The 16,354-nt window shown below is 37.7% G+C and overlaps 1 protein-coding gene across 8 annotated transcripts in view; it reads right to left on the bottom strand.

Moving 5' to 3' along the window:
- Positions 1 to 16,354, bottom strand: part of tjp1a (tight junction protein 1a) — a 131,291-nt gene that overhangs the window by 96,054 nt on the left and 18,883 nt on the right. For all 8 annotated transcript variants that reach the window (XM_038283814.1, XM_038283815.1, XM_038283810.1 and 5 more), the window contains exon 2: positions 5,439 to 5,652. In XM_038283814.1, coding sequence (XP_038139742.1) covers positions 5,439 to 5,652 — 214 coding nt within the window. The remainder of the gene's footprint in view (positions 1 to 5,438; positions 5,653 to 16,354) is intronic.

Here is a 16,354-nt window from a genome sequence, read left to right as displayed (position 1 = left end):
ATGCCAAAAGCTGCCTTTGCACTCATCGGAATCTGTTTAGTATCTGATATTTGCTGACAGACAAAGAAAACAAGAAAACACCCCTCACGCAAAAAACCAAACCAAAACAAAACAACCAAATAAACAAAACAAAATAAAGATTTGGGGTTACAGTGAGATTGATCGTATTAACTTATGGTGGGGATTAAAAAAAACTTCAATGTGCTGGTGTCACATCTATCACAACATAAATGTCCTAAAATATGGACACTTAGTTAATTAGTGAAATTACCATGAGTGGATAGATAGATTGATTTAAGATTTTTAGCAATCTTTTTCTGCAATCTTTTTTTATTTCTAGACAATGCCCCTTTTTTCCATTCAATTCACTTATTTTATATAGTGCCAACTCACACCACATGTCATCTCATGACACTTTACAGAGAAAATTCAACCAGATCATACAGTCAGATTGATTCAAAGTTTTCTAGGTAAGGAAAACCAGCTGATTGCATCGACTCATTGACTCTTCAGCAATCCCTCACACCAAACATGCTTGTGGCGACATTGCAGAGGAAAAACTCCTTTTTAACAGGAAGAAACCTCCAGCAGAACCAGGCTAATGAGGCTTACTTTTTTTGTTTTTTTACAATAGCCTGGCATGTATTGTGTGATGTTAAAAAACATACCAGACATAACCAGGTCACTCTATTTGAATAACATAATATACATCTTTTTAATTGTAACGCTGACGCTGTTACACCTCCAACAGTGTATAATAAAAGAATCTAAACTACTAAATACCCAAACAACAACTATTATATTTACACAGCCTGCACTCTCTGAAATACAAATTTCATTACAAGGACTGACAGAGATACTGTATCAGTTTAACACCGAACAGGTGTTAATGTTAGATACTTCATTATCAAACAAGAGGTAGACAAGGATGGAGATCAGATGTAATGCATGATGCTCTAGATGGTGCATGTTTGATGCAAGGTTTTCCAAATGCAAAGGTTCGATTATAAAACTGTAATGATAGACTAATGCTTAGATGCCTATTAACAATTGTCAAGTTATAATATTTTCTTTAAAGGCGCCATAAAACATCAGAATAAAGTGGGTAAAGTGCTTATGACGTGCAATAATGGTGAAAAAGTGAGTAAAATCGAGATATGACAAAAAAAGATGGAACACTTGCACTGAGAAGCTGCTATAACTGAGTCAACAGAGAGGTTTGACCCACCTGTTTAATACTGTTTAATTGTCAAACAAAACAGTCTTTTAAATTGGCTATCGTTAATTACCTAAGATAGGACTTGTCAAACACACCCGTGTTAGGAGAAAAACTGCAGGTGCCTCTCTAAGCTGTATGTTAACTGAGTCTGCACAAATGTTGGAATAGATCAGCACCTAAATACATAACAGGTTTGTTGTCAGTGTTTTAACCTCTCAGACCAATCAGTTCTATTTCCAATCTACGCTGTCTACCAAGAGCTAGAAACAAACATAGAGAAGCAGCATTTAGCTTCTATGCCCAACTTATCTAGAACAAATGGCCAAAAGACCGTAAAGGTGCTGAAAACCGGAGTTCTTTGAAGTCGAAGTTAGAAACCCATTTTTTTAGAGCTGCCTTTGACTGTTGAAGTTAAGCTGGTAACCAATGTATTAGTCTAAGGTTGTTATCCAACTGTTTTACTTTCTTTATCATGTTTTTTTTAATAGTTGCTCTTATTCTGCTTTTTCAAGGTTCAGTTGTTTTATTTGTTTTACAAATGTTTTTGCTTCTATTCTACTTTTATTTTTCTTATATTTTATTATAGGGCTGGGCAATATAGAAAAAAAGCTTATCGATAAAAAAAATGCATATTGATCGATATCGATACTTATTGAAAAGATTTTATGTGCAGCTCTGCCTGGACATTTTATGATATTGCTAAATGATTTAATTTTAATAAAGAACACAAACACAGACTTCCAATTAAATATTTATTTAACCAACTTTTTTAACCATAACAGAATTGTTTTAAAGAAAAATTACTTAAGAGACCTGAGTTTTGTTATTAAATACTGACAAAGAATAAACTAAAGTGACCAAAATAAATATAACAAATAAATGGACCCAGACATTTCCACCGTCTAAGCCTCTGTTTGAATTATCTAAAGTCTTGTAAACTTTCCCTTAATGACAAGGATTTAGAAAATGTAAATTATACACTAAGAACCTTAAGGTCACTTTCTACAGGGAGAGACAATTTGATTAAGTTAAATATTTTTTAATATTTTAATTAGTTACAAAATATTACTGATTGGGTTACTTGATATGATTTATGACTGAAGTGTTAATATTGTAACTCAGAAGCTAAATGTATTGTTACAACATTTTCCTCTACTCCCTTTGTAAGAATTGTGGAATTTAACGAGAACTTATCTTTCATGGAGCCTGATAAAATAATACAGTTTATAATTAATAATAAAACTGATATATTTTATTTTATAATTTATAATTAAACTGATAACTGATAATGTAAATGCATAGCAGCCAAGAAAGTGCTACAATAAATTATTTATTTTATGATATTTAAGACAAAAAAGAAAAGCCACAATACAAGATTGATAAAAAGAAGCTCAAACAAATCAGATCACTTATTTGTTGTGCAGGTTTATAACAGAATTATAATACTGACGATTCATATATGTTGCATCAAAATAAAAACCCAGTTATAAATAGAAAACACACAGAGATTCAAGATGTCAATAAGAAGTTTTTTGTCTAGAACTGACCTAGAAAGGCAGCAGTACACCATGACATGCAGACAAACATTGAAGCACCAACACATGAACATAGAGGAAGAATAAAGGCCTGACTGAAAAAGTCCTCTGAATATATTAATACAAAGAGACTCAAAAATTGGTCAGCTTTAATGCCTTTACTGAGATGTTAAAAAGAAAAAACTTTAATGAATGGATTACTGATGACATGAGGCATTAGAAAGCACAATTCATCTAATATAAACCATAGCAATGCTTTCAGACAGGACATTACATACCCTGCATGCTGCAACTGTCTCATAATGGCTTTACATTTAGAACCTAAAAGTTAAAAAGAAAACATAAAGGGACAGCCCATCTGCTCGTGATCAGGACTGTCTGTGAAGTATGAAAAACTCCTTTAGAACAGAAGGCTCACAGCCAAATATTACGCATCAGTGCACTCAGGTTGTCTTAAAAAATGTATCAGATATTCTTGCTTTCTCTCAAAATAAAAAAAAACTGACAGGAAAGCTCCTGCAAGCTGACAAAAATCAGCATGTGCACCTTTTCTATCTAGTGCAGAATTTTTTGAGAATGTCGCTGACATCATCCATGACTTCCTCTGCCCACCTTTAACCCTCCCTCCTAATTAATAATGGATTAAGCTGTAAACCTTTGCCTTCTAAATACACATTTAAACTAGTCCTTTTCCAGTTCATACAACAGACAGGTTGATGAACAAATAGTGACTTGTTACAACAGACTCACCATGCAACTCTCAATTAAGGCCATCTAATCTACAAAACACCCACACTGAGTGTGCACACACTCAAATGCTCACACAAACACACTGAACACTGTCAACCTGGAGAGGAAGGTTGGGGGCGGATGAGGAGACATTACCCTGCGAACATTTATTAAAGGAGACATCTACAGAGGGTCGAGACATAAAGGAAGCAAAAGGGGGTAGAAAGACTTTGCAGAGCTGAGCAGAAATTAGACTTGTATCTGTTTGTCCAGGACGAAAACAGGAAAACGAGCCACACCAGGCGTGCATTAGTCTAGACCGGCATGCTTTTACATCATAAACCGCTGGTAGCTTTCCCAAACACCACACATTCAAACACAGAACACACGCACGCACACAACAAAAGCACACAAGTTTGCATGAATTAACCATGGGCCAAATGCAGTTCTGAGCTCAATGGACAATCCCAGAGTCAGGAAGGGTTTTCAGATCCAAGCAGCTTACCTAATCATTTTATCAGATTAATACTTTTTATGAGAACAAATCAGTCATAGACAGAAATGTGGAATGTGATAAACCGTGCTGATCTGGAAAAAAAAAAAATGAAACTAAAGAAATATTACATAACAACAGGTTATCCTGTGTGAATGTGTGCAGTTTTATAAGCGGTGTGGCGTGTAGAAATTGTAAATGTGAATGAAACTATCAGGATTAAAAACTAAAAAAAAAAACCTTATGACTGTGCTGACATTTAGTCTGCATTTAAACCGCAGCAGCTCAAATTCAGTAAATGATCTCAGAGTTTTATCCAAGACTATCAGGGATTTTGCTGCTGGAACACTTTGGAAATTCTCTCTCACTGAATCTTGGATTAAAAACCTGGAAAGAAACAGTTTTCATACTGCTGCATGAACATCCTAATATTCTACAAATAAAAGACTCAAGGCCCTGTCATACCTTGATGATTTAGCCAGCATATACCTGAAATCTAGCAAAACACTGACATACGTTGGATAAATTACATGCTGAAGTAAGCTGAAGCATGCTGAAACACGTCAACATACGGCAAGTACGTCAGGAAATTTTGAACATGCTCAAAATTTTCCAGCGTAACAGGCCAACGTATGCTCTTACCATAAGTTACAGGTAAGTTATCTGACCGTTTACATAAGTTAAATGTAAGTTACTCATAAGTCGTGGCGTCTAGCTTATCCAAAACCTATGAATAACTTGTGCATAACTTACGCGGAACTTATCAAGAACTTATCTCCAACGCATATCAATGTGCTTGACCTGTTTTAGACGACCGCTGAATGTGTTTCTAACTTACAGCTACTGTATAATGGCATATTGGAAGCGTTTTGGTATAAAAGGGGGTTCACGGGAGGAAACCGTCTGTACTCCTCCAGAGTTCATCCGCATCATGGGGTGATCATGAAGGTGAGTGTGATGAATCCTCCCTGTGTTCACGTCAGCCAAATTCCTGGCAGACATGAAGTTGAATCTGCTGCCACAGCAAACCTTCTGTCTTTCTCTTTTTTCTTTCTATTTCTCCTTATTTTTTTGACAGGCGTTAAACGGCAGCCAGGTTAATACAGTGATCAATAATATATCTTTTTATGCAGGCCGAGCGCCTCCGGGCGCATCGCTGCCACCCTCAGGACACTGGCTTATGCCATTTCATGGGCATTACGCTGCGGTGCCTGATGCATCAGTTAGGCTGTTGTTGGACATCAGCTCTGGACTCCTTATGAATACTCTATCCAAATGCCCCAAATTGAAAAAATACATAGAACTTTCAGCGTATGCCTGCGTTTTAGAAGATTCTGGGACGTCAGGCTTACACTGGCTAAATCGTCAAGGTGTGACTGGGGCCTCAGAAACAGCAGAAAAAAACAATCATCAGTTTCACAAAGTATTTTATCTAGAAGAGAGATTTATAACTGAGTCTTACGTTGGAATCAAGCAGGTCCATGCTGTCCAGGCTCTTACTGCGATGGATACGGCCTTTAATGCGACGTAGAGAAGGTTTAGCTTGGCTCATAGGCAACGAGAGGGTTGAGGTGGCAGGCAAAGCTATAGCACCAGCGCCACCAGTAGCACCTAGTGGTCCACTAGAAGACCCGGGAGCATCTGAGGGGGGCGAATCACCTTCTTGTGGGGTTACCCTGCAGCAAATCAAGAAATAAAGACGTTTTAAACAAACTGAGACACAAAACAGGGAATATTATGAGATCACAACAAATCATTGGTCACAGCATTAACCAACCGTCAATCAAAAAATAAGAAATAATAACAAAATGCTTTACATTTGATGTTTTCCAAAGTTTTCATGAAATAATAATAATTTTATCTTACAATACCATAAAAACAAAGTTTTAAAGGGGTCCTAAACAAATAACAGGGCTTCAAAAAACTTTTAAAATAAGGAAATATTTACTCATGAAAAGACCAAAGCAGAAAAAGTGACCCTAATTTTACTTCAAGCAAAGTTTTTAAATTGGTGGAAGTGAGACCGGTCGTTATCATGCGGTAAGGTAACATCTTTTTACTTAAGACTTCTCTGAAGATGGTCAGCCTCCCATTAACAAAAAAACTCAGAGTAACCCTCGTCTGCCTTCAGGACTCTTTTAGAAACCAAAGTGAAAGTGTACACAATATAAGTTACACAGCTAGTGATGTTCTGTTTGTATTCTGAAATCAAGGCTAAAATGAACCTCTGAGCAGTCTTAAAAAAATAATGTTCCTCTACTGTTGTTTCTTTTGGACTCCTCTTGATGACATAAGCCCATCTATTACAATACAATAAAGATGACTCTTCAAAGAACAAGTTCTTCTTTGCACTGCTTATGGACACTGCTGCCTTTCTGATGGAAATCATGAGAACGCCTGCAGGATTAAAATAACATCAGTGTTTCTCGCTGTCTTTACTTTTTAAAGGCCGTCTTCTCCTGTTGGCTGCGGCTGCATTCAGGAAGTGTGGATAATTGGGCTGAATGTCAGTGGGTAGCCTGCAGATGGAGACTGGGTACGGAGCAGCCGTTTGTCTTCCATTATAAAGCCACAGTGATTGTTTTGCTTCTCATATGCAGTAAATAACCTAGTAACCCAAGGTGGATCAAATCTGAATCCAAGTTTGCCGGGTAAAGATTACAGTTGAGCCAATAATTCTTCATATCCCTAGCATATTTAACATGTTTCTGTTAATTGTAAATTATGTTTATATTTACGAAAGCTAAAAAAATATATAGTTTCCAAATATAAGAGAATATTTTTAGACAAAAAGTTTAAGGAAAGGTGTTAACTTCAGTTCAAAGAAAATGTATTGATTGGAAAGGTATACATGTAATAATGTTGAACTCGTATGCATATTTTTTAACTGACTGATGATAAGATGATTTCCTTATAGTTATAATGTTATCTAATATTTGATTTCTGTCATTTGGATTCTGATGTATAAATTTAAGCTAATATATAAAACATAAAACATTACATACCTTTCCATCCAAGACAAGAAAAATAATCTGACAGTATAATTAGTAAGTAATAATTAATAACATTTGATTATAATATTGTAATTTTTTATGTATCATTGCTTCTTTCAGTTTTGAGTTATTTGAGTCACTAGTGTGAATTTCCTTAATGTGAGGGTATGTCAACTTTCAAGCTCCACTGTATATACCTGCTACATAAAGAAGTATATTTTGTCCTGTAATCAAACTCTGAGTTTTTTTCCCCTCTTTTTAGGTTACATAAGTGCAACACCTGATATTCAATCAGGCTATCAACATACACCTTCATTCGGTTTATCTTTCCTCTTACAAACATCCATGCATTCAAACACTCAAAAAGAAAACTTAGAAACCAGGAAGCCGAAGTATCTGGAGGGAACTCTAAGAGTACAGGCAGAACCAAAACTCCAATAATAAAGACTATAAAGCGTGATTAATAATTAAAATCTTTATTCACCATATAGCTGATAAACAGGCAGATAGGAAAAAAAGAGACAGATTCATGAGTGGAAAAATGTGAGCAGATCTTTGTTTCTCCATTGTCTAACTTTTAATTGTGCTTTAATGCAACAGACTGCAGCCCTAAAGCTTAGCTCTTCATGCATATCTTGAAAGACAAGAGGTGATGGTTGTTATACTTCAGCTATATCATCATGACAAGTCATCAGTCAAGTGCTTTATGAAAGAGTTAGACCGTATTAGAGTTGACAACAAATACAGCCTTGAGAGTAAAGAAGTAGCGAGAAAGAAATACTCAGTTTTTTAGGGCCCCTGGAGCAAGACTTCATTAAGAGGGTTCAGTCGTTTTTTTTTCTTTTTTCAGAACAATAATTTACATGCAGCACACACAAAGCAAATATATATACATATGTCCATATGTCTTAAAAATAGCAAACTTGAGCATATCATCAGTGTCACTAAAATTAGTAACAGATAAAAAGGGGGCTGACATTAGAATTGAACTGCTTTCCCTTCTTGTATTTGGCAGCAGCTTATGAAGTCATGGAGTTACTTGTACAGGCAACAACAAAGCTTAGTAAGTTCTTATGTTTAAGGAGAACTTAGACCATCATAAAGCAATGCTTTGGGTCACATGACTCACTAAGAGAACGGTCTGACTCTTAATTTACATAGAGGAGTTTGTGAGAAGCACAGCCCACTCGGATAATCTGCTGAATTTTGATTGGAAAATAATTTAATATCTCTCAGGTTAAGCACTTAAGGGTTGCAGAGCCTTGATCTTTCAAGAATTTATTTTTATTTTTTTTATCTTACAACACCGGTGATCCTTTAATCAAGTATTTTCACACATGATATGCAGACAGCACTTTCCACCTCTATCGATAAATACATCACCTCCATTTCTACCAGTAAGGAGTACGATTTTAAAATGCAGCAAACAATAGAAGGTTCAATAAACACTTTGGGTGAACTTTAAGATGTAACCTTCTTCAATCAAACATCAAGGCCTGCTTACTATTTATTTAGAAACTAAATAACACACTTACTGGCAAACATGTATAATGCATAAACAAAGCAGTAATGATAATGGGAATCATTTCCTTTGGAAGAAGCTGGCATATTTACGATTAGGGATTGAGTGACGGGTCAAGAGCAGCTCCTGAAGCATCTGACTGTCAGTCAAAGCTGTCAGAGAAAATGAAAAGGCTTAAGGCATAGAAGGCTTTCTGGATGCATAAGAACATACAACTAGCACTTCAGAGTTTAATAAGGTTCAACATTTTAAGTTAAATTAAGCATTTGGAGCTCATTGATGTCAAACTGGCCTAAGCTTTGAATAAATAGGTTCCCCTAACAGAACCAACAGATGTCATCCTGCTCCATGCTGTGTAATGTTACAACTTAGCAATAATTTACAGGTCATGGTTTATATTTTATGGTTTACAAAAGTAGGCTAGCATAACTAATACATTCAGAATAATGTTTCATCATACTCTGCATTGCAGGGTGTAGAGAATTTCGACTATTCTCTCTATCAGATATTCTGATTTCAGGGGGATTTTTCAACAAGAATTTAAGAACTAAAAAACCATAGACTTTCAGCTAACTCTGGTGCATTTACAGCAAGTCTAAAATATCATATTTGAATCCCTTAATAGCATTTTATCACGTAGCACTAAGTAAACCAAACATTAAACCTATAAATAAAAAGGCCTTTTACCTGTTTTGCTTTTCACTATATGCACTTTCCGAGAAAGTTAATCATAAGAATCAAGCTTTACATTTATATTCTCTAGTATAAAACTTTCAGCTTCTGTTTTCAATTGCATTATTAATACAGATTTTTTGTTTTTAATTTATTTTAAAGTGAGATAAACAGTAGTGTGTTCATTTGTACTTTCTCCACAGTCCAGGGTCCTCAACTATGAAACGCGTCTACATACAAAAACCGCATTGCAATTTTTGACGTAAAACCTGGGATGTATGACAATAAGCGTGTGTGGAAATACACGTAAACTTTTGGTCTTTCTGGCGAGAATCTGCAGCAGCAGCGTAATGTTTTTTCAATCCACAATAACAAGTTAAAGGCACAAAAACTCACCTGATAAATAATGACTAATTTCATTTAAACTGAACCAGAGTCAATGCTGATGTATGTGCATGAGTCTGAGTAGTTGTGATTTAAACCTAAACAATAAATCGGAATCATATTCAGCCTTGTACAACACCATAACATATTTAAAATAAAATAATGAAAACAGGCAGTATTTGTTTAGGTCATGTGCAACCGGGACAGAATTTTATGTGTATTCTTTTGCAGTACTTGAGTGATTTTTTTAAGGATCTCTACTCTAGTAAGTTTTGTTTTTATGAACTTTTATGATTAATTAGAGACTTAAAAATAACTTTTAGTGCTCTTCTTAAAAGTATTGAGAAGGATCTTTTATTTCTGGGTGGATCATCTAAATAAGTGGTCTTCCTAATTGTCAATCATTCTGGTGATATGTTTACCTAAGGCCATCCTATGTGCTCGTCCCGTTAGCAATCTTTGCGCATGCACGCTTTCAGGCATATATCTGTGGTGAGCTACGGCTTTAGACAGTCATTGAAGCTCACCTTTGTCAATGCGGTTCTTTGAAAATGGCAGAGGGTTGTAAGAGAAAACGTATCTATGAAGTGTTTGAGAAAGAAAAAAAGGCCTCAGAAGAGGCAGATATATCCCAGAATGCTTTGCGCGGAGAGCTCTCCTCGCAAACATTATGGGATTTGCTGTCACAGCGGCAACTAATAACAAAAATGGCGCAGGCATCATGCAGTGAACCAACGTGGAAGAGACCTTTTTTCCAAACTGTAAGTTGACTGAGTTCACTATAAAGTCCACTATATAGTCCCTGCTCTATATAATGATTGAGGGATTTCGGGGTTAGGGCGGAAATTCAGACACAGTAAGTCTGTATGAGCTATGAGTACAGCAACTTTTAAACAGAGCGTGCACGAGGAGAAATTGGCTCGTGCATGCTCTCGCAAGCTCATTTTTTTCTAAAGTGGAGTGGGCGGGTCTTTTAAAAAATTTGAAAAATTCATCCACAATACCTTTAAAATCTGAATTGTTTCCTGCTATATAACATGAACGGTATTTATCATGAAAGGTTTTGTTTATGTGCAGTGGAGCACACAGGTGAGTCGGGGGGTGCGCTATGGGGGGTAGTTGTTGAAAATGCAAAACTGACATTTTCAACCTTCCAGCATGAATGCATGACTGTGGATCACAAGTCCTATTATCTAGTCTAACTTGTCCATCACCACAGAACAACAATGGGTTGCCACGCCAGTTTGAGATCCAACTACCCCTCTCAGCAATGGGCAATATTGACAGTTTGAGTATCTAAGGCTACGTTCACACTGCAGGCCTTAATGCTCAATTCCGATTTTTTTGTGAAATCGGATTTTTTTGCGTGTCCGTTCACACTTCCAAGTATATGCGACTTGTATGTGATCTACTGTGTGAACTGAATGCGTCCAACCGAAGTGTCCCGCATGCGCACTCGAGGACGCGATGACGTCACACGTAGCAAGCGTCCTCAGTGTTTGCGGAAGTAAACATGACTCGTAATACCGCAGCGTATATTGCGTTCTTTAAGTTATTCTCCAACAGGAGCAGGCACATTACGAACGAAATCTTTTTAAGAAGATCAAAAAGAAAGACCCTCCCCCGGTTCCGGTAAGACCCTTCGAGTTTGGTCTGAATCGAGCTTTCTAAATATGAATTAAGTCAGCAACCTCACTTTCTCTCCATTGACTGCTCTCTGTGTTATCTTCCGCCATGGTTGTTAGTTTTTCCCGCCTCCGCTTAGTAGGACGCAGATTAGTAACGTTTAGTAATATTTGTCAAGTATCAATGACGTGTAGGTCGGATGAATGCGACCTGGCCGTACAGACACAGGTCGCATTTGAAAAGATCAGATACGTATCGGATTCAGGACCACATATCCAAGTGGCCTGGGTCGCATTTGAAAAAATCCGATCTGTGTCGTTCAGACTGTCATAAAAAGATCAGATACAGGTCACATATGGGCAAAAAAATCGGAATTGGGTCACTTCAGGCTGCGGTGTGAACGTAGCCTAACAGTCCCTCTGAGTCATTCTCCAAACAGCCTGATCTGTATCTTGCTCAGATACACTATATTGCCAAAAGTATTTGCTCACCTGCCTTGACTCACATATGAGCTTAAGTGACATCCCGTTCCTAATCCATAGGGTTCAATATGACGTCGGTCCACCCTTTGCAGCTAGAACAGCTTCAACTCTTCTGGGAAGGCTGTCCACAAGGTTTAGGAGTGTGTTTATGGGAATTTTTGACCATTCTTCCAGAAGCGCATTTGTGAGGTCGCACACTGATGTTGGACGAGAAGGCCTGGCTCTCAGTCTCCGCTCTAATTCATCCCAAAGGTGTTCTATCGGGTTGAGGTCAGGACTCTGTGCAGGCCAGTCAAGTTCATCCACACCAGACTCTGTCATCCATGTCTTTATGGACCTTGCTTTGTGCACTGGTGCACAGTCATGTTGGAAGAGGAAGGGGCCAGCTCCAAACTGTTCCCACAAAGTTGGGAGCATGGAATTGTCCAAAATGTCTTGGTATGCTGAAGCATTCAGAGTTCCTTTCACTGGAACTAAGGGGCCAAGCCCAGCTCCTGAAAAACAACCTCACACCATAATCCCCCCTCCACCAAACTTTACACTTGGCACAATGCAGTCAGACAAGTACCGTTCTCCTGGCAACCGCCAAACCCAGACCCGTCCATCAGATTGCCAGATGGAGAAGCGCGATTCGTCACTCCAGAGAACGCGTCTCCACTGCTCTAGAGTCCAGTGGCGGCGTGCTTTACACCACCGCATCCGACGCTTTGCATTGCACTTGGTGATGTATGGCTTGGATGCAGCTGCTCGACCATGGAAACCCATTCCATGAAGCTCTCTGCGCACTGTTCTTGAGCTAATCTGAAGGCCACATGAAGTTTGGAGGTCTGTAGTGATTGACTCTGCAGAAAGTTGGCGACCTCTTCGCACTATGCGCGTCAGTATCCGCTGACCCCGCTCCGTCAGTTTACGTGGCCTACCACTTCGTGGCTGAGTTGCTGTCGTTCCCAAACACTTCCATTTTCTTATAATACAGCTGACAGTTGACTGTGGAATATTTAGGAGCGAGGAAATTTCACGACTGGATTTGTTGCACAGGTGGCATCCTATCACAGTTCCACGCTGGAATTCACTGAGCTCCTGAGAGCGACCCATTCTTTCACAAATGTTTGTAAAAACAGTCTGCATGCCTAGGTGCTTGAATTTATACACCTGTGGCCATGGAAGTGATTGGAACACCTGATTCCAATAATTTGGATGGGTGAGCAAATACTTTTGGCAATATAGTGTATATACCATTCCTTAAAAAGGTGGTTAGAGATATGCATTCAATAAAAATTTAAATTGAGAAGCTAAACTCCATATGAAATCCAAGTTATCACTTATATTATTATAAGACACAATCTGCTGAAAGGTTTAAATATAGTGGCATGTACGTGGTTGGCTCAACTTAGGCTCCTTTTATCCTAAGAGTAATTTAAACCATTCTAAACTGCAGTTTATTGGAACAGAATTGAAAGCAGATCCATTTGCGAGGACATGCTTCTAGGTTTTTCTTTTATCTATTCATCTATTTTTCTCTTTATGGTAAGGTTGAATGTTTTAAAATGCAAGTCTAGCCTGCATCACTTTTTTGGGTAACCTTATGTGGGATAGAAACATAAGGGTCTTATTCACATCTTAGTGAAAAAAACTGTTCATTCTGACTTAAGATCAGGTTGTGGTTTTTTTTTTGTGATTCCTTATTTTTCTAATTTTCTTTTTTTTCCCTTATGCCAAAGCATTGATTATCAAGTTGTATATGCTAAAAAAAAAAAAAAAAAACGCATATGCTACAGTGTCAAATACACATTAAGGCAGCATCTGAGTTTTATTTTTCCATATCCTCTGGCTTTTTCAGGCAAATAGCAAATACATGTGGTAAGGGAATAAACTAAATATTGTTTTGTAAGTATTGATTTAGGATCAAAATATATAAAATAATATACAAAATATTTAAGTTAAAAGTAAAATACAGACCAAACCTTAGTAATACGGAGGTGGTTCACTATGATGCAACCACATTCAACGTTTGTTCTTGGATCAGAGGGCTACTTGTATGGAACTTATTATGAGACCAGCAGCTTAGCATATAGCATTATTAGTATGCCTTACATCCACTTCACTGTGCCTTTAAATGGCTGCCCTCCAAACAAGTGCTTGGCTGACCAAGCTCCCGCAAAAGAGGGAAACCAGCTTTGTTCCCATAGCTGTACTTTTTCTTAACTAACACTCCATTCATCTGTGACTATATGCATGTATGTACTGCATGAACGCATATCATTTATTCTGGTTATAAACGTATGTGTGCTTATGGATACTTAAATGTTTGTTGTGTGGGTATGTGTTCATATATTGCATGTGAGGATTATCTAAATTAATCACAGATTTTTTAAATGGAGATCCTTGTCAGTTTTTAAATTTTTATGTCTTCATTTATGCTGCTTTCTTATGCCTGCACATTTCCCCTAAGGGACATCTAAAGCCTTTACTGAACAACTGTTAAATAACAAAAAGGATAAATTATTAGTTCAAGAATCTATTTTGTACTCTGTTTTTGCTTTAAAATATGTTATACACAAATTCCTGCTTTTATATAAATGTTGTAGTTAAACTAAAAGATGGATTCTAGTTGTCAGACTTAATGTAACTTATACAGTGGGGCAAAAAAGTATTTACGGTAGTCAGCCACCAATAGTGAAAGTTCTCCCACTCAAAAAGATGAGAGAGGCCGGTAATTTTTATCATAGATATACCTCAACTATGAGAGACAAAATGAGAAAAAAAAATCCAGAAAATCACATTGTCTGATTTTTAAAGAATTTATTTGCAAAATATGGTGGAAAATAAGTATTTGGTCAATAACAAAAGTTCATCTCAATACTTTGTTATATACCCTTTGTTGGCAATGACAGAGATCAAACGTTTTCTGTAAGTCTTCACAAGGTTTTCACACACTGTTGCTGGTATTTTGGCCCATTCCTCCATGCAGATCTCCTCTAGAGCAGTGATGTTCTGGGGCTGTCGCTGGGCAACACAGACTTTCAACTCCCTCCAAAGATTTTCTATGGGGTGCAAATCTGGAGACTGGCTAGGCCACTCCAGGACCTTGAAATGCTTCTTACGAAGCCACTCCTTCGTTACCTGGGCGGTGTGTTTGGGATCATTGTCATGCTGAAAGACCCAGCCACGTTTCATCTTCAATGCCCTTGCTGATGGAAGGAGGTTTTCACTCAAAATTTGACGATACATGGCCCCATTCATTATTTCCTTCACACGGATCAGTCGTCCTGGTCCCTTAGCAGAAAAACAGCCCCAAAGCATGATGTTTCCACCCCCACGCTTCACTGTAGGTATGGTGTTCTTTGGATGTAACTCAGCATTCTCTCTCCTCCAAACACGACGCGTAGAGTTTTTACCAAAAAGTTCTATTTTGGTTTCATCTGACCATATGATATTCTCCCAGTGATCGTCTGGATCATCCAAATGCTCTCTAGCAAACTTGAGACGGGCCTTGACATGTACTGGCTTAAGCAGGGGGACACGTCTGGCACTGCAGGATTTGAGTCCCTGGCGGTGTAGTGTGTTACTGATGGTAGCCTTTGTTACTTTGGTCCCAGCTCTCTGCAGGTCATTCACTAGGTCCCCCCGTGTGGTTCTGGGATTTTTACTCACCGTTCTTGTGATCATTTTGATCCCATGGGGTGAGATCTTGTGTTGAGCCCCAGATCGAGGAAGATTATCAGTGGTCTTGTATGTTTTCCATTTTCTAATAATTGATCCCACAGTTGATTTCTTCACACCAAGCTGTTTACCTATTGCAGATTCAGACTTCCCAGCCTGGTGCAGGTCTATAATTTTGTTTCGGGTGCCCTTTGACAGCTCTCTAGTTTTGGCCATGGTGGAGTTTAGAGTGTGACTGTTTGAGGTTGTGGACAGGTGTCTTTTATAATGATAACGGGTTCAAACAGGTGCCATTAATGAAGGTAACGAGTGGAGGACAGAGGAGCCTCTTACAGAAGAAGTTACAGGTCTGTGAGAGCCAGAAATTTTGCTTGTTTGTAACTGACCAAATACTTATTTTCCACCTTATTTTGCAAATAAATTCTTAAAAAATCAGACAATGTGATTTTCTGGATTTTTTTTTTCTCATTTTGTCTCTCATAGTTGAGGTATATCTATGATGAAAATTATCGGCCTCTCTCATCTTTTTGAGTGGGAGAACTTGCACTATTGGTGGCTGACTAAATACTTTTTTGCCCCACTGTATATAACCTATTAAAAAACTCTCATCACCAAAACTACTTTTATCTACTGTTGAGAACCACAGTGTGGGTTGGTTTCTCTCAGCAGAAGTTTGTGTTCTTTGTGTAGATATTTTCAGTATATTCAATTGGTTTTGTAAACAGTTTGCTCACAAGCTGTTTTTTAGTTTAATTGGCAATATGCTCAACTCCACTACTTCCTGAACTTCAGCCACCTCCTTTGTATCCTGTCTGTCATCACTGGACAGACTAATAATCCAGGTGTCTCTGGATATTGCCATCATGGTTACTTAGGTAACACACACCTGGATTAATCAAAGGAAACAAAGAAGCTGGCTGAAAATTCAGGAGGCATATAGCATATAGGAAGACCATCTCTAGTAAATTACGTTTATATAATAAAACAAAACTGATTATGATTATCTAAAATGCTCAATAAAGAAATGAACAGAGAC

The sequence above is a fragment of the Cyprinodon tularosa genome, unplaced genomic scaffold, assembly GCF_016077235.1.
Source record: "Cyprinodon tularosa strain WSP-4 unplaced genomic scaffold, ASM1607723v1 ctg197, whole genome shotgun sequence".
NCBI classification, from domain to species: Eukaryota; Metazoa; Chordata; class Actinopteri; order Cyprinodontiformes; family Cyprinodontidae; genus Cyprinodon; species Cyprinodon tularosa.
This window is presented reverse-complemented; position numbering and strand designations above follow the sequence as displayed.